Below are 22,765 nucleotides of genomic sequence, written 5' to 3' on the forward strand. Positions count from 1 at the left end.
ATTAATTTATCAAAACTATATTTTGTTACCATATGAAACACACACATTTCATATGACTTAATTCTGTTTGAACCAGTTACACACTGCTGTTGCTAACCTGAAACACTTTTAGCAATTCTACTTCTCAATGATTAGAGTAAGTGAAGTACACAGAGAAAATGCAAATTTACAATAAATTCACCAAACACTACACAAGACCAATGCTGCAGGCTAATGAAATTATAATTTATTTCTCTCCATATTCCCAAATCAGTCAACATGTCAACATGGAGAATCACAACAAAACATGTCCCAGTTTTCATGCTGCTACAGTAGTGTGCATAACACTGTAAGCTCAGCAAATATCACACAAACAAATCCTGTATCCAGTACAGGTTACAATGCCAGATTTCACTGTATATCTGCTAAGATCTGAACTCTTAGTCCAGCCTCCCTCAGCGTCAATCCGTGGTTCACGACATGGTCAACTAGTGTTGCGCGAATTTCATTTGATAAATTTGGTCCTCTTCTTCTTTGAGCACGTTCTCCTCCTGCTTCATGTCTTCCTCTTCCTCTTCCTCTTCCTCCACCTCCACCTCCACCTTGGCCTCTACCTCTGGCACGGCCTCTGCCTCTTACTCTTCCTCCTTCTCCTCCTCCGTGGATTCCCCCTCTCACCCTCACTCTTCTTCCTTTTCTGACTCCTTCCATTTTGGTTGAAGACAGGTGAACTCACCTGTTGCATTTGTATAGTGCTTAAACCTGATTGGTGTGTCTACAATTAAGCAATCATGTGTTTGCGCACCTGATGGCTGTGTTGAACCAATTGGCTCATAGGGGTGGTAATTTGACAGTCAGTGCTTTGGAATTGCAAGGAAGTGACATCTTGATATACTTCTGTGTCTAATGTATACAAGTGTGTTTAGTGTTTTGCAAATCACTGTGTGTATTGTTTTGCAAAAAGTGTGAAGCTGACATTGTGCTTATAGTGGTGAGTGTAAGGTTTTGATAATTGTGTAATACTTTTGATTTTAGTGTTTATGTGATCAAAAAAAACTGTAATGAGCTCAACAGGGCTCATGACGCCACCTGGTGTTTCAAACCGTGTTAGACCTTGCAGGGCCAAAGGTGACAACCATTTGGGATGTCTCTACTTAATTATATATATTTATATATTTGAAAAATAGTTAACACCCTCTAAGGTTTGTGGCCCCCCACAAACAGTCACTACTCATAGGTCGGAATCTGGAAAGCTGCGCTCATTTTCAAATCTATGCTGAAACTAATCAATCAATCAATCAATCAATCAATCACACACACACACACACACACACTTAACACACATACACACACTGTTTGAACGGCTACCTAAGACACTAACCTCTACCAGCGGATTGAACGGCTTGAGACCACCGTGCTCCTCAGCAGGAGGTTCAAACCGTGATCTTGGCCATCAGGAAGCTTCATACTTCACACCACATTTCTGTAGTAAAAGTGTGTGTGCTGCTGCTGGAGTCATAGCATCTTACTCGACAACATAGATAACTTGGTTTTAGCAGGGAGAGGCACTTAACCTAGATCTTAGGGGTGAAGTCACACCTTAAAGAATTTATTTTTGTTTGCAGACAATTCAATGAATCGACAGTTTTACAAATCATTTGTGACATGCTATGACCCTAAACTGTCAGATGATGTTTTGTTAGGAGAAAGAACAGTCAGAAGTCAGCCTATGGTAAATTTTCATTCCTTTTTCTTCTTTTTGCATTTCTCAAGTAGTACATATCTGACGAATACAAGAGGAAGAAGAGTAATCACTGCAACAGCAGCCAGGAAAGACAGAACTACATCTACAGAGTGGTAGGAGTACCAGGGCAGTCTGTAGGACTCCGTTCTCAGGTGAGCTGCACCTTTGTGTCTCATGACAAACTCTATCCAGAAGAGGGCAGTGTCCAGTGGTTTCATTGGCTGATCTCTGTGCAGCCTGGAGAGTTTCTGCATGTTCAGCCTGTAGGAGGGCTCAGTCAAGACTTCCTGTATGGCTTCTAGGAAGTTGTTGTCTTTGTCCACTGTGGCTAATGTAAGAATCTTAGCTCCTCCTCTCTCTTTCAGACGGAGCAGGTTGTCGTTCTGGTCAAAGAACACAGGTAGACCCACAACTGGGACTCCGTGATAAATAGCCTCTTGAACTCCATTTGTTCCCCCGTGAGCCACAAATAGTTTAATCTTTGGATGTCCCAGGAGGTCATTCTGTGGCATCCAGTCGACTAGTAAAGTGTTGTTACCCAGAGTGGCCGGTCTGTCCCCTTTATGCCTCCAGATGACTTTCTGAGGTAATTTAGCAAAAGCTGCAGCCATCTTGTTGGTCATGTCAGCAGGAAGTTCACTCACAAACGTCCCCAGAGACATGATGATGACTCCATGCTCCCCAGAGCTCTGGACAAACACCTCCAAGTGTTCAGGAAGTGGTTCAGCAGGTTTACACTGGAACCCTCCTATATAAACAACATTAGGCAAAGTTGGTCGTGGAAACTCAAACACAAAGTCCACTCTCATCAGCCAAAGGTCGGCTCCTTGTAGTAGGTCACTGTATCTGACTTCTGGACCAAAGAACTTGTCACAAACTGCTTGATATTGAGAGTTAATTAAAAATCCATCCTGAATTTGCCAAATGGCAAAAAAAATTAGATTCTTTACTCTCTGTATGAAACTCATCTTGTCCGACAGGCCAGAGCCGGTCATCGGGATGTAAGACAAAGGAGAAGGTGCAATGGCCAAATGTCCTTCTCCGCTTGTAATCCAGCGCACGTTATAAACCAGAGGTAGCTGAAGAGCGTGAGCCAACATTATACCTGCACCCCAGGCCGGATCAGTGAGGACCAGGTCATATTTTCTCTCCTTCAAACTATTCATCAAGTCTTTATCTTTAAACATAACAGTAGCCATTTGGCATATTATTCTATGCATGTTAAACATGGCAGTAAACATCTCGACCTGTAAACTCACAAAGGTCAGCGCAGAGCTCTCCCCCCTCTCTATGTCGATGATCTTTTTCAGGATGGGGTTAATGAAGTCGTGATTGAAGGCTTCAGTGACAGACACTGTTATCGTGTTGTAGTGCAGAGAGTCGTCCTTGATATACCAGCTCTCATCGGTTCGAACCACATCGATGGAGTGTCCTCGAGAGTGCAGCGCTCTGATCATGATATCCATGTTCAACCAGTGGCTTCCCTCCATAGGTACAATCAAGATCCTGCCCCCGTGACATATTCTCAATGTCAGGAAGACAACAGATAAAAGGAGAAGGAACATCTTAGTGTTTCCATCAGGCGGCATCTCAAACCTGAGAGGAGAATAAATACACTCAGCCTCACTGTCGATACATTCAGGAGAATTCAATGGTATTAAATTACATGCAAGATAGATTTATAACATACCTGCTTTACATGAAGTAGCTCAGAGCGTGCATATGCTTATTCCTTCGATGTGGATGTGAAATATCCGTGGTAGCAGAGAATGCGTAACTACAAATTCCAGGATAGATTACACGAGTGGATTATCGTTAATCTTTTCTTTGGGCCTTTCTACAGGAATGAAGAAACAATGTGATCTCTTTGTTGAAGCTGTGGGCAGAGACGTGTTGCAGTTATGTAGCACGGCCTGTAACTTTGCTCAGCACCACAACTACTCTCCATTACCTGCACCATTTTGTTTAAACGTGTCCTTTTGCACATTACTTGTATATTTTATCTTTATAATATATTCCAATTCTAATATTTGCATTTTTATATTCATGTCATATTGTATACTATACCTTTCTATATACTTTTATATCAGTCTAAACATATATTTGTTATCCTCTTATACATATGCACATATACAGTATACATCCTCCTAAATCAGCCTGTCACTGCACTTTTTTTTCGACCCATAATATTCTGTTTGTAGTGAAAGGTACATATTACAGTATGTACATATTGCTAAGTTTTCTATTTTTCTCCTATTTTTCTTCTAATTTGAACTTCAGTCACTGTTTTGTCTAACTCGTTTTGACTATCTTCAGTGAATTTTCCTGGCGTGGGATTAATGGTTTACCTTATCTTAAATTAGGTTTATCACAGATTAAAAAATGTTAAGATTTTTTTGCTACATTCTGAAATTATATTTTCTCATAATAGCCAGCAAAAATATGTGTAAAATAGTTTCTAATTTAGATGTTAAAAAGTCCTGTACAATGCTGTTTCATCTAAAGAATTTCTTTCTAGTTCCCCCGACCATCAGCATATGTTGATTTTGTATGAACAGGGTTAGGGTTAGGGTTCTAGGAGCAGAGTGAGATATTACACTGATTACAAACTAAAATCCACAAAGGAATTCATGCAAAACACAAATAAGCAGCCGCATCAAATTTAGTACGATAAAACTAAATTCTGTATCATATTTATCATTATCTATAGTAGGTGAAATTATGTGCGAACAAAAATCCCAGACATTGGTGAAAATGATCTTTCCACCAACCAACTTTTACTGTTCTCTGATCTACAGTAAAAATATTACTCTTGAATAAATTAAGCACCATAGAATGCATTTATTTATCTAGATGTGAATTACAGCTTTTGTATTTCAGACTCTCCATCATTATGAAAACCATGCAAAGTCCCTTTGATTATTTATTGTATAGGAGTTAAAATACCATACAATTTTTGTCTGATGTTGTGTTTGGTCATCATTTTTATTCACAGACTCTGGGTTCAGTGTTGTAGTAACTGGAAAAGGAACCCAACAGATTTCTTCAATTCAGTCCCCAGCCTCTGTCTTACACAGGCTGAGAGCTGCTCAGCTGCTGAAACACAAGAGTCTCTCTGGTTCCTGGAGATGTGAACAGCGATAAAGTGGCCCTGAGGCCCTTTCGTACATGTCTCTAAATCAAATAATTGGATGCATCTGCATGCAACATTAATCAAATAACAAGACAAATATGGAATTGTTAAATGATCTGTTTTTCCCGCTTAAGTTGGAGGTAGGTCTTTGTCCTAATTTTCAGTGGACTAAACCCATCGTGAATGCACAGTATCTCTTTACGGACCTGTTACCAAGATTCCTCTTACATTCCTTCCAGAGAATGCAGAGTTTTTCCTCTAAAAGGAAGAACTGGCTGGAAAATTCAAGTCCGTGGAAAAGAGTCCACACTGTTTCCCACACAGTAGAGGAGCATGTGCTTATAGTGGTGATTTGTGAAATTAGAATTGGCCTCCAGAAGATCAAAATGAAACTTTTATTTGAATCATGCCCTATCTCTCCAAACCCAATCAGTACAGAGTATTATGTCAAATGAGAATGAATGTTTTCTCCCATATCTATTGTGTGTGTGTGTGTGTGTGTGTGTGTGTGTGTGTGTGTGTGTGTGTGTGTGTGTGTGTGTGTGTATGTATCTATTGATCTCGGCTGCAAGCTGCATTGTAATTGCCAGGGATACAATAGTTTTGAAATGAAATGAATCAATACATTCATCACAAGGAAGTATTCCTGCCATTTTGAATCAATGACCCTCTTCCAGCCACAATGACTGATGTGCACTCTGCGATGCCAGCATTTATAGGACATAAAATAAATGTGGCTGGCCGGATGAACCTACACTAAATGATTATTATAATTTATCTTTAAATGAAACTTAATAAATATCTCAGAATCTCTCTAAAATAAAAAACAGGTCTCTGTGAGATGTATGCTGCGAGTGAGGCCTCAAATCTGCATCTTGACCTCTGGCACAGTTGAGTGTGTACACAAGCCTGAATCTCACCAGTAATCTCAGTCTCTCACAGGAGATCCACAGTAGGCTGTTAATGTGCTTTAAATCCATTTGTGGTCGCTGTGCTCCAATGTGTGGTTCTTAGAGGTAACTTCCAACATGGTCAGGGACAATGATGCTGGCCCATTTGTAAATAACTGGGATGAAGAGGAGAGCAGAACCCAGGATCGACACCAGGAGGAAGGCCCACAGAAACATTCTATCCAGAACCTGGGCTACAAACTTCCAGTCCTGTACCACCTGCACCAGATAAATAAAGCACACGTCAGTCGCTGGACATACATGAAGACATGAGCAACAAACAGTGCAGGGCCAGAAATGAATATTTGTCCATGTAGACAATCATACACGGATGAACAATTACACAAAATCCAACAAACTCACCTCTCTGACCTCATTTTCTTTAACCACATGCATGGTTATGTAGCGAATAGAATCTAAAGCTGCTTCCAGGTGACGTCTCGTGTAGAGTAGGGGGGTGAGTCCAGGTGCTGAATCCTTCATCATACCCAGACCTACGGCTCCTCCCGCCCCAACCACTCCGGCTGTGGCATAACGGTCCACATGGCCGCGCATGCACAGCAGCTTAGGCAGTCGATGCAGGAAAATCTTCCTCACCCAGGGCGCCATGCCGTGATGTGTGGAGGAGGAACGGTGATGGATGTTGATGGCAAAGACTGTGATGACGATGGACAGTGTGACGAAAATCATGGTGAACACCAGGTACTCCCCGATGAGAGGGATGGCCTTGGAGGAGGACGGGATGATCTCTTCGATGACCAGTAGGAAGACGGTGAGCGACACCAGCACTGAGGTGCAGAGGGAGATCTTCTCGCCGCCGTTGGAGGGCAGGTAGAAGACAAGGATGGTGAGAAAGGACAGGCCGATGCAGGGGATGATGAGAAAGAGGGTGTAGAAAAGAGGCAACCTGCGGATGATGAAGAAGTAGGTGATGGTGGGGTAGGAAGAGCAGCCATCTGTCCTCAGTCCACGGCTGCCTGTGGCTTTTACTATCTCCCATTCACCGTTGTCAAAATAGTCCTGTTTGTCTACGTGGAAGTCCTCCATAATGATGTCCACCTGTTAAATAAGGAGGACAATGTCATGTCAGTGACTGGTCTTAACTAACGCTACATGTAATATACACATGCTTTTGAGGAGAGACTCGCCTGGGAGCCGTCATACGTCCAGGAGCCGAACTTCATGGAGCAGTTCTGGAGGTCAAATGGGAAGAAGGTGACGTCAATGGAGCAGGCTGATTTGTAATTGGCTGGTGGCGTCCATGTTATCGTTCCATCATACTTAACAACAGCTTTGGTGACAGTTCCCTCAAAACGCCCATCAGAGCTGTTAAAGATAAAAAAAAATCCTCTTAGAGATAAATGCTTTTGCAAACTGTTAGCTTAATGTCTACTTTCCTTGTAGGAAAACACAAATGACATATATTAGTATTGTCATGACAATAGAGCTCAACAGCGTAAAAATCCCATTCATTTGCTTGATAGAGATTTTGTGTTAAGGATTGCACTTCCCATAATGCTCAGGTGTAATAGTGACATCTGCGATTGGTGGAGCTCGCTGTTACCATGGAAATGTTAAGCACAACCACAAAAATTATGTCAGCAACGATGGGATCGTTCAGCGTTTCAATTACGTTTACCACAGAGCAACCATGGTTTTGCATTCTAACACGCTGCAGGATTTAGAGATAAGTCCAAAGGGGTGAAACTCCCTATTCAAGAAGAAGCACTGGAAGTTAATGGGATGCTCACAGTTCATCTCGCAGCTGGTCAACGTGGTATAAGGCTTGAAATTCTTTTAATTAGGTTTTTCTGAAATGTCAATGGAGAAAATTATTTGGGAAATCTACTTCCGGAACCAGAGCCATTATAAAAGTGTTTCATACTATAGTAAATAATTTGGAAGGTATTCGATAAAATGTGTGACATCTGTATCATTTCTCCATAAATTACAGGACATACTTATCGTACAGCACCACGTCAGGCAGCCACAGCCTGTCAGAGGGGACACGGATAGTTGTGAGGCCCAGATAGTCATCAGGGTTCCATCTAAGTTTCATGTCAGTCCACTCCTTCATACACACACAGGAAAAATGAGTAAGTTTGAGTCCTATTTACTCACTTGAGAGTTAGATGAAAAAGGCTGATAACAATCTAATGTCTGAATTACATATTTGTTCCTCACATGTCTTAGTACTGTGTTCTCAATTATTATTTTAGATCGATTTTGTAACAATATTCTGTATATTTTATCTTCTTCTTCCTATTGTTCGCTCTTTTATGATTTACTTAACAACTTTATTTGTTCTTACTATGGAGCTTCCCTGCAAAAGTTTTTCAAGTGATTATACTTTTATAACCGGAGTGACAATAAACATATTGAGCCTTGAATGCTAAAACTGAAGCTAATATTTGCAGCTGACTATAACTTGATATACAGACTGGAAACAGGGGGAAACAGCTAGCTTGGCTAACTCTACTAGCAAATGTATCTGATTTGGGTTCGACATGATAAACATGATAAGTACCTGGAGACAGAATACTCAAGCAAGTTTATTAGAAGAAAAAAAAAACTTAAGCTCAGTATTTGTTTCCTTAACAAAAAAGGAGAGGGAAAGAAAATCTGACTTTCTGTTTCTGTGGAAACTGCCCTTCCATCACCCCTTTTTTTGCATGATGCAATTCATCACTGTGAAAGGGAGCAACTGACCTGAACAGCCCAGCCCGGTCTATAGCCCAGGGGGATAATTCATAAAATGCATGACAGACAGGACTGCCAAGACCATGAATAAGGCTGACAGTGGAAAGGATGTGGCCTGTGGAGGCAGGTGCGTGGGCGCAGAGCCTAAAGGATTCATATGGATGGGAGGTGTCAGCTAAAGGCCACCCGGCCAGATTAAAAAGGTGGCGAGGAGAGGCCGACTAGTTGCCTCAAAAATCCACAAAAGCCAGATGTTGTTAGCGCATTTACATGGCCATAAAGGAATAACTGACACGCTAAGAACTGTACCCAAAGGTTCCCGATGGTGCAATGAAATGCTGTATCAGTTGTTTCTACTTACCTGTTTCATCCACACATTGGTTGTCATCAGCTGGTTTTTCTCATCCTAAAATGACAAAAACAATTATCAACTTTAATAGGTGGCCGATATGGAAATTTCTATTGAGCAATAATTTAAATAGCATTCTGTCTTTCAGCCTTATTAGGTTTTACATAAATGAAGTTAACACCTCAGTGACACATATTCATAAACCATATCAGTGCTTTTGTGTCCTCACCACATCAACTAGCTGGGAGATGGCCAGTCCAAACTTCACACAGATCGTCTGGTTTAGATATTCCACCGGACGAACCCATTTCTGGTAGCTTCCAAAGAGGTATCGAAACAGCTTGTCCTCTGCCTTAGCATACGATGAGAGCTTTGGTACCCCTGAAACAGGAGAACAGATTATCCATGGCTGATAATTACAACATTTACTGTACAGCTCTGTTTCTATTATTGCTCTCGAACAGTGATGCATTCACCTCTTTGACCTTACTGCAGTGTTAATGTCTAGAGTTTCTGGATATGTCCTCTGTGGTAAAGCTTTGGTTTCGAGAGACACAGAAATCAAACCAAACACACACTCAATATGAAGTACAATGGGGTTAGGGTTCCTGATAGATCAGTGATAGCAGTTCATTTTCTGTAATGAAGCCACTATCAAAAAGAAAGATAATATTGAAAGTAGCAGTCGTGAGTGGAGAGTGTTTGGTGTTGTTTACATGATTTGATGGCCATCTATGAACTACAGCCCAATTTGATTTTTATTCTGCCTTGTCACAGTCTTGTATTCATACTATGCTCAGAGGCAGTAATCCTAGGAAACTACTATATATATAGTATATCCATAAACTACTACTACTAAATATAGTAGTTTGAGTTTAGATTGTAGAAATTGTTGCAGGGATTTGGTCTACTCTCTACCATATGCCCTTCCTTCATTCACCACAGTAAGAGAGGAATACACGTCTTGCACTGTGACTCATATGTGTTACATTACATTACATTTCATTTAGCTGACGCTTTTATCCAAAGCGACTTACAATAAGTGCATTCAACCATGAGGGTACAAACCCAGAACAACAAGAATCAAGAAAGTACAATTTCTTCAAAAAAGCAAAACTACAAAGTGCTATAAGTAAGTGCCATTTAAGTGCTACTAAATTGTTAGTTTTAAAATTTTATTCAAGGTATAGTCGGAAGAGGTGTGTTTTTAGTTTGCAGCGGAAGATGTGTAAACTTTCTGCTGTCCGGATGTCCATGAGGAGCTCATTCCACCATTTAGGAGCCAGGACAGCAAACAGTCGTGATTTTGATGAATGAGACAGTGTTGGTGACTGTAGATAATGCAGGCCCTCTAAAATTGAGGTGCATGTTTTTAATTCAAACATCACTAGTCACAAGTGGATCTTGGGATAACAAGAGTAAAAGTAACCAGAAAAAAATATTTCTAATGGAAGTACATTGTGATTGCTGGTTTCTACACAATTTCCACAAAATTAGGTTTGGGAGTGTGTAACAAAGTTTCGCAGCTATAGAACTGTTGTGCAAATGTGTGAGAAAGTTTTGTTCAAAGAGATATAGTTTGCTCATGTGTAAAGAGCTTTAGTGGCTGAAGAAATGTGTTGTAGAAATAAGTTGTGGGACTGAAGTTAAAAATTGTATCGGAAAATACTCAACGGCAAGTGTCTGAGAGACAGACACACAGGTTTCATGCCGTGCATGTTACGCAAAAACTTCATGCTATGATATCGTAACTTAGCCTATAGCTATGATTCTGCCCAGTGCTTCAAACCTGACAGAGGAGAGAGGAGAGCAACACTGTTGTTCCTGGTTGTTGCAGCTACTGGAGGTAAGTCAATGTGAAAAAGTACAAAGTCATTAATTGCTAATTATATAATGAATATAAATTCAAGTTAAAGTATGAACTGATGCATTCTCTTGCTGAGGCAGAGCTACAATACCTAGAGGAAAGTATCGATTACAAGTTTGAATTACCCACAATTTCTTTCATACTGCTCTTTAAATCACTCACCCACACGGTTATAAACCCAATTTATGGATGGAAGAATGTGGCTGGAAATCTACCAAAACACTTGCCGCAAATGTATGGTGTCACCCTTGTTAGTGTGTGTGTGTGGATCAATAGGGACAAGGATGCAACACCCTCAATCAATGACCCCATAATCAGCCAACTCATCATCTCCTCAGCTCTACCCCCACAATCACCAAGCTGCGGGCTTGTACATGAATCTGTTTTAAAGAATGATCAATGTAATCATAGGGTGAGAAATACACTAAAACAGAGATAACTTATATGCTTTTAGGTAACGAAATAATCCCATTTAAAGTAGCTGTGGAAGGGAAGTTTACGCCTAGTGCTGAGTCAAATTCATATTTACCATTAACATATTGAGATATGTTGAAAGATACTTTAGTTAATGCTTGCTGCTTTCGCCCTGGTGCAGAAGAGTAAGATTAATTAACAGGAGGAGAGAGATAGAAATCTATAAAATCAAGCAGAGGAGAAAAAATAGAGGAATCATTCATGCATACTAATATATACACGCTGTCATGGCAACAGCAGCTCCTCTCCTCCTTCCTCTCCAGTGGGTTTACACAGTTTATCTGTGTCTGCACTAACAACTCTCCATACTTGCTGTTCCATACCTGCCCACCAGCCGTCTAACAGCTCATCACCTGACCATGATTGCAGTGTGCACACATTGTATCTTTTGTTGTTTCTGCCTATATGGTTTCTACAGACATTTTGGTATTTTTGAATGGTTACAAATATTTGATTCGTGGATAGTTAGTATCTACGTCGTAAATATGACTGGGAATGTAAGAATCTTTTCGAGCTCACTTTTTGGAAGTGGCTAAAAATCTAACAAATTTGGATATTAGACATCTTATGTCAGCCAAAGTGCCATAAATCTCCCATCACTACCATTATCCAATATAGATTGAACATTGCATTAGTTTATTATTAACTCCCTGGATTTCTGCATTAATGATTCTGCATTATAAAAAAAGTATGACATCCAACTTCTGTGCCCTTGTAAATTTTCAGTTATTGAGTTTCGAGTTTTTTTCAGGAGAAATTTAAGATATGAAGGGGTTAGCGGTTAATAGACAATATGTAATCACCTGCTGTTCAGGTGCTGCTCACGTTTGACCAAATAAGACACAAGACGCACTGAACATCAGGTAAGTCAGTGCATTTTGTTTGAGTAACTTGGCAAGCTACCTTCACTCTTCACCAACCATCTGGAAATTTCTGTATCTTCTCTCTTGGTTTCTTGGTAACATATACACGTTGTCTATCCAACTTATCTTCCACTATCCCATCTGTCACACTGAGCCCATTACGTTCCAGCGTGACAGTTCCCAGTCCTTGGGAAACTTACGCAGTGAGTGGCACAGGTGGCAGCAGCACAGCAGCGGCAGCAGCAGCAGCAGTGCGAGGAAGGTGGCTGCCCCTCCTGCTCTCAGCATCATATCAGAGGAGGAAATGGATCCACTCCGCTGGTCCCTCGGGCATCACAGAGCTGGAAAATAAATGTTAAATGCGGCAGCAGCTTTTGTGTACACCGAGTATTAATCTGAGCTTTAAACATGCCTAAAGATAAGGGTTCAAATCTCAAAGCAAACATCTCTGCTCCCCTTTGGAAAATCTAGATTCAATCACAGTTATGGATCTCAGTGAATAAGCTATATAAAGCAAACAAACAAATCAAAATAACAAACTAAATCACACACCTTTTAATATACAGAATAGCATCCTGCATGCTCACCTTGATAATCTGCCCCATCTTCATGGTAATAAACATATTTCACATCATAAAGCATGCAAATGCTGTAAACATGTCATAGAAACATACCTGCTCTGAGTCTCTCCCATTAACATGCAGTCCAGAATGCCAGTGGTAGTGATGAAGCGGTAGGTGTCCTGATGACAGCGACAGTGCTGCTCTAGCTCTCCTCCATTCCGTGCAGTTTCTTTCTCTCGCCTCATACAGATGCTGCTTCAGTCCCTGCTGCCTCCAGTTGTGCACAGACAACACATCCTCTTCCTCCTCCTCCTCTTCCTTCAGAGAGCCCGCCCCATTTTCCCCGACTACCACCACCACCTTTCCCTCCCCTTTTCCAAGCATCCTTGTATTCACTTATCACAGACAGGGATAGCCCCCCCCCCCCCCCCCCCCCGCCTCCCATCATGCATCTCCTCAGCAGCACGACAAGGGCAGCTCTGCCACTGAGATTCTGCTTTACATTTTCATGTGCACAACCAGTATGTTACCTGATGTCCAACGCCACACAATATGCTACATTTAGTTCTACACAGGCTCTGTGTGTGTGTGTGTGTTTGTGAGTGCTTCCATGGCGACAGCATTTTGTGGGACCTAGAGATGTTGAAATGGAAGAAATTCATGTTTAGATTTTTTTAAGATTTAAGATCTCTAATTTGTCTCTTAATCACCATAAACCTGCTTTGAGAATGTTTCGTAACAAGTGACATGATATAGCTTAGTATTAAACTGATGGTTAAGAATCAGCACATAGTCTAAAATCATATTTTCTGCATTTGAGCATTTTGGAGCTGAAGATCAGAAAAATAGTTTGAGGTGATTTAATGAGAAGACCTGCATAGCCTCTGGGTTAAGGTGCAGGCTAAGATGTAGTTAAGCTCTTCCCCTTTTTGTGGGTGGATACAGACTGGTTTCTCCTGTCCAAGACACACAAACAGTTATTCTTCAAGTGTGACATTCAGCAACAACATACGGTAGACTACAGTAAGTACCCTTAAGAATGTTATATGTAGTATATGTATATGTTGCTAGCATGCTATATGCTGGGGTGGAAGCAGCTAAAATGACAATTTGACAAAGTGTTTTAATTAACACAAAATCTAACTAAAAAAATGATTTGTGCAAAGTTCTGTGAATACACCTAGACTAGACATCAATTCAACATGTTAACAGCTTGTTTACCTCAAAAAGAGTTGAGTGTTGAGTAATTGCAAGAGTCATTTTTGTGAAAAAATGATTGAAAACTTTGAACTGATGAAAAAAAATGGTTGCAATGATAGAAAAAAGGGTAAGGTCTCTGTTAGGTCTCTTCTTGATTCGCTCCAAGAGGTGAAACACCGGATAATAAATAACTGTCTCCAATTGAATGACAGTAGGACTGAAGGAGTGTCTATTGTCAGCTCCTGCTCCGATATGTGTTTACATAGGGTTTGCCTTGAAAATGGAAATAAATAACAGAATCTTTACTATGATGTCACTATACATCAACATTTTGTTTTTATCATTGACGAGTGGTCCGACATGGGAAGGTTTTCTTTACCTGTTGCACATTGTCCTGTGGTTTTTGCTCAGCACGCGCCTGTGTGTATGTGTGTGTGTGTGTGTGAGAGAGAGAGACAGACAGAGAGACAGACAGAGAGACAGACAGAGACAGAGACAGAGACAGGCAGAGACAGACTCCCCCAGACCACTCTCCTTAAATGATTTAAAGGTTGTCACTACTGCACTGATCTCCTCTGGATTTGGACTAGACTATTGCAACTCCCTCCTGGCAGGTCTACCTGCTAGTGCCATCCGACCTCTGCAGCTCATCCAGAATGCAGCAGCACGACTGGTCTTTAACCAACCTAAATTCACTCACACTACACAGCTCCTCCGCTCCCTTCACTGGTTACCAGTGGCTGCCCGGGGCTTTTAACAGCCCTTGACAAAGTCTTATTTACTTATTTACATACTTACTTGTTTTTAGCCCGTTTAGTCTATTTTTAAAAGGTCTATTTGTATAAAGTCTATTTGTATAAAGTCTATTTGTATAAAGGGTTTGAATTGATGACTCAAGCTTACTGGGTGGCTCTTACTATTCTATGGCTTTGTTTTTATCTTCTCTCATTCTATTGTTATTTTAATGGCTCTTACTATTGTACAGAACTTTGGTCAACCCCGGATGTTTTTAAATGTGCTTAATAAATAAACTTTATTTGATTTGAAAAGAAATAACAAAAGTGAGAAATAACAGTGGGGTCCAGTGGTTAGCACTGTTGCCTCACAGCACGCAGGTCCCTAGTCCAGGGTGTACCCCACCTGTTACCCTATATCAGCTGAGATTGGCCCAGGCACCCCCTGTGACCCTTAAGGACAAACAGAATAGATAATGGATATAAAAATAATGATGGGTCATGGATGGCTTGCAACTCTATTACAAGTATTTGTGTTAACAAACTTTGAAATGATCAGACTTTATTTATTTTGCAGTGATATCTTTTTAACCTTGGTTAACTAACTTTTCATTGTTTTTATTTAAAGGGGACATAGCATGCAAATTCCACTTTGTTAGTGCTTCTACACGTTAATGTGGGTATCTGGCATGTCTACCAACCCAAAAACTCTGGGAAAAAAACACTCGCGCGTTTTCCCACCCAAGTTCCAATATATATCATGCTGCATATTGTACTGCAAAATTATTAAAAACAAAAGTACTAAATAGACTTGATTTGGGTAAAAGGCAGTTTCCATTCAAGAATTAGTGATACCAACTATCCCTTTGATAAAAACATAACTTGCATTGAAAAGTATGTGTTTGATCAGATTTAATTTAAGACACTGTTTGCTTTTTCCCCCGATTCAGAATAAAGATGAATTGTCCCTGGGTTGTGACCACTCTCTGGTTGATCTATGCACCTTTGGTTTATGGTGGCAAAGTGCTTGTTGTTCCACTGGACGGGAGCCACTGGGTGAACATGAATGTCATCATAGAGGAACTATACTCAAGGGGGCACCAGGTTTCTGTTCTGCGATCATTCGACAGCTGGTATATCAAGGAGACATCCCAATTCTATACTTCAGTCACACTTGATGCTGAGTCTGGATTTGATGAAGATTTTTTAACTGAGTTTGTGGCCCAACTCCTGGATATCCAGAGGGAAGGGAAGTCTGCCTGGACACGTTTTAAACTGGAAATGGAACTAATACAAAAGGGTTCTGAGATGAATCAGAAAATGTGCAAAATGCTTGAGCTGCTTTTTGAAAACAAAGATCTAATACAGTCACTGCAGGATGCCAAATATGACCTTGTCCTCGCAGACCCTGTTAGCCCAATGGGTGTTATACTTGCTCACTACCTCAGGTTGCCAATTGTTTTTAATGTCAGATGGACCAGTCAAGGTGAAGGCCATTTTTCAATTGCACCTTCTCCTCTGTCTTACGTTCCAATGACAGGGTCTGAGCTATCAGATAAAATGAGCTTTCCTGAGAGAGTTCTTAACGTCATGATTTTTGGCTTCACAGAATTCCAAATTGCATATTTTGTGTCACCAATTTATGATGCCTTTATTAAAAAATATTTAGGTCCGAATGCAGATTTTATTTCACTGTTTCAAGCAGCCGACCTGTGGCTGATGAGAGTGGACTTTGTGTTTGAGTTCCCCCGACCCACCATGCCTAATGTTGTCTACATGGGAGGGTTCCAGTGCAGACCTGCAAAACCTTTGCCTCAACACCTAGAGGATTTTGTACAGAGCTCTGGAGAACATGGAGTCATCATCATGTCTCTGGGGACTTTTATTAGCACACTTCCGCAGGACTTAGCTGATGAGATCGCTGCAGCTTTTGCTAAATTACCTCAGAAAGTCATCTGGAGGTACAAAGGGGACAGACCGGCCACTCTGGGCAACAACACTTTACTAGTCGACTGGATGCCACAGAATGACCTCCTGGGACATCCAAAGATTAAACTATTTGTGGCTCATGGGGGAACAAATGGAGTTCAAGAGGCAATTTACCATGGAGTTCCTATACTAGGACTTCCATTGATTTTTGACCAACGTGATAATCTATTCAGAATTGAAGTCAGAGGAGCAGGAAAGATAATTGATTTTTTTACTATGAATGAAGACATCTTCTTTCAGGGTATTCAGGAAGTCTTGACTGAGCCCTCCTATAGGCTGAACATCCAGAGACTCTCCAGGCTGCACAGAGATCAGCCAATGAAACCACTGGACACTGCCCTCTTCTGGATAGAGTTTGTCATGAGACACAAAGGTGCAGCTCACCTGAGAACGGAGTCCTACAGACTGCCCTGGTACTCCTACCACTCTGTAGATGTCATATTGTTCTTGATAACAGTTACACTAGTTATTTTGTTATTATTTGCTGGGTTGTTATGGTCATGCTTCAGATTGTGTATCAAAAGAAAGCTAAAATCTGACTAACAAGGAAGGATATATTTTCAAACTGGTTACGATGTTTGGATGATCAGCTAAACACTGAAGGAGTACTTGTTTTAGTTTTGGACTGTCCTTTGGGTTGACTGTAAATTTCCTTCTTAACGACAGCTAAAAAATAAAGGTACCTACCAGTTTTGACAACCAACTTGCTGAGTGAAGTCTAATTACTTTGTGTAAGGCAGAGTCATCTAATTTTATGCAGTGTCATTTTAAAATGTACCTTTGACTGTAACCAAAATAAACCTGTTTATGCTTTTCAGTCATGTACAGTGAGTAAAATATCAGATATTAAAAAAGTGTCACTTTTTAGAAGAGTCCACAACAAACACACAGAAGCATTATAGATCACAAACACACTATCTGGTCATGACATCCACACACTTGTCCCACAATGAAATAAGCAAACTGTTATGTTTGACATATGAAATCAATCCTACCATTTTTAAAGTTCTTGTTGAACAGTAATTTGTTTTTGTAACTGATATTTGCTTAACAGCTAATCACCATGAACAACCTTTACTCCATATTGTATTTTATTACCTGTGCGTGCCAAATCATAAAATTGCAGTAGTAAAGTCCTTCTAGGTTGGCTAGAGCACATTATCTTCTCTCTGACAAAGGAGGAAGACCGAAACATCTTTACACCGGCTGCTAATAAAGGTAGGATCAACATGTGTAATTCTTTAGCTAACAGAAATAGCTGACATTGTAGCTATTTTGCGATCAAAACGTATTTGTATTCACAGAAGTAAATTTTTAACTGGCATTATATATTGTCTACAAGAAGAAATGGTTTTGAGTCTCTCTGGAACAATTGAAATTGCTTGAATACGGAAAAAACAAGTTCCAATATATATCATGCTGCATATTGTACTGCAAAATTATTAAAAACAAAAGTACTAAATAGACTTGATTTGGGTAAAAGGCAGTTTCCATTCAAGAATTAGTGATACCAACTATCCCTTTGATAAAAACATAACTTGCATTGAAAAGTATGTGTTTGATCAGATTTAATTTAAGACACTGTTTGCTTTTTCCCCCGATTCAGAATAAAGATGAATTGTCCCTGGGTTGTGACCACTCTCTGGTTGATCTATGCACCTTTGGTTTATGGTGGCAAAGTGCTTGTTGTTCCAGTGGACGGGAGCCACTGGGTGAACATGAATGTCATCATAGAGGAACTATACTCAAGGGGGCACCAGGTTTCTGTTCTGCGATCATTCGACAGCTGGTATATCAAGGAGACATCCCAATTCTATACTTCAGTCACACTTGATGCTGAGTCTGGATTTGATGAAGATTTTTTAACTGAGTTTGTGGCCCAACTCCTGGATATCCAGAGGGAAGGGAAGTCTGCCTGGACACGTTTTAAACTGGAAATGGAACTAATACAAAAGGGTTCTGAGATGAATCAGAAAATGTGCAAAATGCTTGAGCTGCTTTTTGAAAACAAAGATCTAATACAGTCACTGCAGGATGCCAAATATGACCTTGTCCTCGCAGACCCGTTTAGCCCAATGGGTGTTATACTTGCTCACTACCTCAGGTTGCCAATTGTTTTTAATGTCAGATGGACCAGTCAAGGTGAAGGCCATTTTTCAATTGCACCTTCTCCTCTGTCTTACGTTCCAATGACAGGGTCTGAGCTATCAGATAAAATGAGCTTTCCTGAGAGAGTTCTTAACGTCATGATTTTTGGCTTCACAGAATTCCAAATTGCATATTTTGTGTCACCAATTTATGATGCCTTTATTAAAAAATATTTAGGTCCGAATGCAGATTTTATTTCACTGTTTCAAGCAGCCGACCTGTGGCTGATGAGAGTGGACTTTGTGTTTGAGTTCCCCCGACCCACCATGCCTAATGTTGTCTACATGGGAGGGTTCCAGTGCAGACCTGCAAAACCTTTGCCTCAACACCTAGAGGATTTTGTACAGAGCTCTGGAGAACATGGAGTCATCATCATGTCTCTGGGGACTTTTATTAGCACACTTCCGCAGGACTTAGCTGATGAGATCGCTGCAGCTTTTGCTAAATTACCTCAGAAAGTCATCTGGAGGTACAAAGGGGACAGACCGGCCACTCTGGGCAACAACACTTTACTAGTCGACTGGATGCCACAGAATGACCTCCTGGGACATCCAAAGATTAAACTATTTGTGGCTCATGGGGGAACAAATGGAGTTCAAGAGGCAATTTACCATGGAGTTCCTATACTAGGACTTCCATTGATTTTTGACCAACATGATAATCTATTCAGAATTGAAGTCAGAGGAGCAGGAAAGATAATTGATTTTTTTACTATGAATGAAGACATCTTCTTTCAGGGTATTCAGGAAGTCTTGACTGAGCCCTCCTATAGGCTGAACATGCAGAGACTCTCCAGGCTGCACAGAGATCAGCCAATGAAACCACTGGACACTGCCCTCTTCTGGATAGAGTTTGTCATGAGACACAAAGGTGCAGCTCACCTGAGAACGGAGTCCTACAGACTGCCCTGGTACTCCTACCACTCTGTAGATGTCATATTGTTCTTGATAACAGTTACACTAGTTATTTTGTTATTATTTACTGGGTTGTTATGGTCATGCTTCAGATTGTGTATCAAAAGAAAGCTAAAATCTGACTAACAATGAAGGATTTATCAGATGTTACAGTCAGTTTGAATGATCAGTTGAACACTGAAAGAGCAGGTGTTTCGTTTTGGACTGTCCTTTGAGTTGACTGTACATTTCCTCACATTAATCATAGTCTGTGGAAAAATAAAAAAAATGAGTTTTGACGATCAACTTGCTGTGTGAAGTCTGTTTGATTTAAATGTTATGTTATAACGTCAACATTTACTTTTGCCTGTAAACAAAAGAGAGCACATTACCACTCAGCAGTTTATGTCTTTCAGACTGCCCTGGTTTTCCTACCACACTGTAGATGTGATGCTACTGTCACTTGGACTTGTGCTGATGATGCACTTTTGTGGCCTTAATGAGGTGTTCAAGCTTTAAATGCTGTCTGAGAACAAAAGGTAAAGGCAATTTGAAAAAATCATAGGGTTGGTTTGATTCTAGCTGAAATACAAATCTAAATAATTCAGTGCTTTATAATTATTATATTTACAAGAGGAAACACATCCTGTATGTTGAAGGATGAATAAAGTCATCTCACTATATTCTTACAATATTGTTATTTCACGTACTTAGTACTCTGTGTATACAAACATTTGATATGCTTGATGTGTGTGTTTTTTAAAGACTAGCAAGTGCATTATTTAAAAATATCTGTAACCTCAGTTCCACACAAAGAGAACTTTAACCTTTGGTAGAGGGAGGAACATACTATACAGTGGCATTGCTGCTTTAGCTGGAAGTAAATAAAACCTTGTTTAAAATGTCTAACTGCTTACTCATTTGCTTTGTACCTCTATAAACTGCTTGTCCTCTTTAAGTGGAATCAAGGAATGTACCTCTGCATGTGTAAATCCTTTTAACAAATTCGCCCTCGCTGTGGCACAGTATTGTTAGATTTTACATTTTTAAATGGTGTAATGGAAATTTACTCAATAACAACTCAGTTTGTGCTTACAGCAGATATTTCCATCTAAGGTACAGCCCGACATGAACTTTATGCATCTAGCATGTGCACCAATTGTTTGTATACATTTTGCAGAAATTGATCTTGAGGTTAAACTGCCTTTGACTTCCCCTTTTCTAGGAACCCAGCAAACTGACGAGCACCCTTATCACAAATCACACATTTTCCTCTGCGACACAGAACGGTTGCAGCCTTCATATCACACCAATAGACCACACAGTATGTTCCAGACAGAACAATACATTCACCCACCACTTGTTTGTGGTCAGGGCGCCTAAATACGCACAGAGACTTCACTTTTGCATCTCACTTGCGGCATCCACCCTTCCTGTGTGATCCTTTCTGCAGAAAGCTTTGCAATTAAACTTACAAAGACAACTTGTCTCAGAACCTCGTTTATTGACCAATTTCCACCACAATGGATAAATTCTTTCCCCGGTGTTGCACAATATTGAGGACTTAAGTTCTTACATTATCCAAGCTATAGGCTTGAATGGATTTAAACATCCAACTTCATATAAAAAGATTAAAGTGACATGCCAGGGTTATAATGGGCCCTTATATGAGCATAACACTGTGCGTCATATAGGCCTCAATATGTGTCTCTGTAGGATTTTGTATTATGGACTGTATTTTGATAGCCAAATGTTTTCATAATACAACACATAAAATTACATTAATTTCGATGTGGAGAAGATGGAGATTTCATTATCATGATTATTATCACTAATAAAATAATATCGCTTCAGGCGATGAATGCTAATTATTCCATTTCTTTTAATTTATTCTATCTTTGATTTGGAATGGCATGTGCACCATTTATTTATTTATTGCCATTATTACAAGAATGATCTTGATTTCCAAGCCTACAAAACACAGAAAGGGAAGTGAGTTAAACAAGGTTGGGGTATATCAATTACATATAGGTTTAAAAAATGCAGTAATGTTTACCTTTGCATAATTAAGGAACAATTAAGAATGTCAGAAAAAACTCTTTGTACTAGAGTTGCGAAAACTTAGGGTCAGTTCTTTGTCACTTGTGTCATTTTGGACATGAAGCCTGGAACAGTATCTTTGTCTTTAGTGAGCTGCCAGTGTGCTTCGTGACACATGTCCCCTAAAGACGTCCATAATACTTGGATGTGGATATGTCTCTGGAGACCTTAGGTAGGGGAAATTTTGCATTAGAAAATGTATCGGATAGCTAAAGTATTAGCTAAATTACCTCACAAAATCATGAGCGTGATGGACTCTGGCCAAGAACACTGTCGAGGATATAAAAAAGTAAATTTCTCATGAAAGGAAATAACATAGTCTAAGAGTTGGATGAGTTCCAGTTGTGTGTGCACATTTGTTTGAATATAAATATGACGCCCTGCTCTCAAAGTGTGGGGAGCGAAGAGGATAAAGACAACAACTTCCTCAGGGCCATACAAGAAGTCTTGAATAAGCCCTGCCACAGGATGATCCTACAGGGTCTGCCCCAATTTCTACACTTAATGGGTTTAACTGAGGTTTTGGCAATGTTGTAAATACTAAGAAATAAAGAAATAAACTACTGTTGCAAGTGGAGACTGTGAGAGAGCTGTAGAGAATCAGGCAAAAATCCATTCAACCAATCTCTTGTGGACAGAGGACATCCTCAGAAACAAAGGGCGTATTTACTTGCGAATCTACACAGTCTTTTTAACAAAGGGCACATTTTTTAGCTGCGTTAAGGTATTGAATTTGTAGCATTTACTATATACCCATTAAAGGTTTTCTGTGAATGTCAAAACAGCAAAATTCAAATAATTATGTTCTGTCTAATGTTAAAGGTATTTGTAGAGAGATGTTACAGTAAACGGAGTTCATCTCACTTTAATACTCAACTCACTCAAATACCCAGATTGCAGGTTTGTTAAGATTATACTATCGTGACATGACTGTACAAAATCCCTGAGGGTTTTACTTAAATAAATAAATAATTTTATTACAAAACAATAAAAATACATTGTTTTAGATTTTGTGTCTACTTCCTACTTTTGGCTGGTTGCAGCCATGATAGAAAACATCATACACATGATTTTACATC

At 40.0% G+C, this 22,765-nt stretch overlaps 4 protein-coding genes across 5 annotated transcripts; 2 read left to right on the top strand and 2 right to left on the bottom strand.

The window, feature by feature from the left end:
• Positions 1–1,603: 1,603 nt before the first annotated feature.
• Positions 1,604–3,768, bottom strand: LOC117759229 (UDP-glucuronosyltransferase 2C1-like). Its single transcript, XM_034581257.1, has 2 exons — positions 3,414–3,768; positions 1,604–3,319 (listed from the first exon to the last, which is right to left on the bottom strand). Exon 2 carries the CDS (start codon positions 3,310–3,312, stop codon positions 1,720–1,722), a length of 1,593 nt encoding a protein of 530 aa, XP_034437148.1. The 5' UTR covers positions 3,313–3,319; positions 3,414–3,768; the 3' UTR covers positions 1,604–1,719.
• A 1,445-nt stretch (positions 3,769–5,213) lies between these two features.
• chrna5 (cholinergic receptor, nicotinic, alpha 5) lies at positions 5,214–12,922 on the bottom strand. The gene is made up of 8 exons (XM_034581258.1): positions 12,734–12,922; positions 12,260–12,400; positions 9,085–9,236; positions 8,868–8,912; positions 7,768–7,877; positions 6,955–7,132; positions 6,170–6,865; positions 5,214–6,025 (listed from the first exon to the last, which is right to left on the bottom strand). The coding sequence occupies exons 2-8, from the start codon at positions 12,348–12,350 to the stop codon at positions 5,867–5,869; spliced, it is 1,431 nt and encodes a 476-aa protein (XP_034437149.1). The 5' UTR covers positions 12,351–12,400; positions 12,734–12,922; the 3' UTR covers positions 5,214–5,866.
• A 2,589-nt stretch (positions 12,923–15,511) lies between these two features.
• LOC117759403 (UDP-glucuronosyltransferase 2B15-like) lies at positions 15,512–17,232 on the top strand. Its single transcript, XM_034581506.1, has one exon. It carries the CDS (start codon positions 15,514–15,516, stop codon positions 17,086–17,088), a length of 1,575 nt encoding a protein of 524 aa, XP_034437397.1. The 5' UTR covers positions 15,512–15,513; the 3' UTR covers positions 17,089–17,232.
• Positions 17,233–17,725: 493 nt separating this feature from the next.
• LOC117759398 (UDP-glucuronosyltransferase 2B15-like) lies at positions 17,726–19,860 on the top strand. Of its 2 annotated transcripts, none has more exons than XM_034581497.1 (2): positions 17,726–17,763; positions 18,152–19,860. In XM_034581497.1, the coding sequence occupies exon 2, from the start codon at positions 18,159–18,161 to the stop codon at positions 19,731–19,733; it is 1,575 nt and encodes a 524-aa protein (XP_034437388.1). In that variant the 5' UTR covers positions 17,726–17,763; positions 18,152–18,158; the 3' UTR covers positions 19,734–19,860. The 2 variants fall into 2 exon arrangements, with proteins under 2 accessions (XP_034437388.1, XP_034437390.1); XM_034581499.1 differs by having other exon boundaries at positions 17,734–17,760; positions 18,150–19,860.
• The last annotated feature ends 2,905 nt before the right edge of the window (positions 19,861–22,765 follow it).

Source organism: Hippoglossus hippoglossus, chromosome 3 (assembly GCF_009819705.1).
Source record: "Hippoglossus hippoglossus isolate fHipHip1 chromosome 3, fHipHip1.pri, whole genome shotgun sequence".
Lineage (NCBI taxonomy): Eukaryota > Metazoa > Chordata > Actinopteri > Pleuronectiformes > Pleuronectidae > Hippoglossus > Hippoglossus hippoglossus.

Coding starts and splice junctions, on each gene's coding strand:
- LOC117759229 (XM_034581257.1), bottom strand. CDS start 3,312: ATGCCGCCTGATGGAAACACTAAGATGTTCCTTCTCCTTTTATCTGTT.
- chrna5 (XM_034581258.1), bottom strand. CDS start 12,350: ATGATGCTGAGAGCAGGAGGGGCAGCCACCTTCCTCGCACTGCTGCTG. Junction 9,237..12,259: donor CCACCTGTGCCACTCACTGC/GTAAGTTTCCCA, acceptor CTCCTGTTTCAG/GGGTACCAAAGCTCTCATCG. Junction 6,866..6,954: donor GGACGTATGACGGCTCCCAG/GCGAGTCTCTCC, acceptor CTTATTTAACAG/GTGGACATCATTATGGAGGA.
- LOC117759403 (XM_034581506.1), top strand. CDS start 15,514: ATGAATTGTCCCTGGGTTGTGACCACTCTCTGGTTGATCTATGCACCT.
- LOC117759398 (XM_034581497.1), top strand. CDS start 18,159: ATGAATTGTCCCTGGGTTGTGACCACTCTCTGGTTGATCTATGCACCT.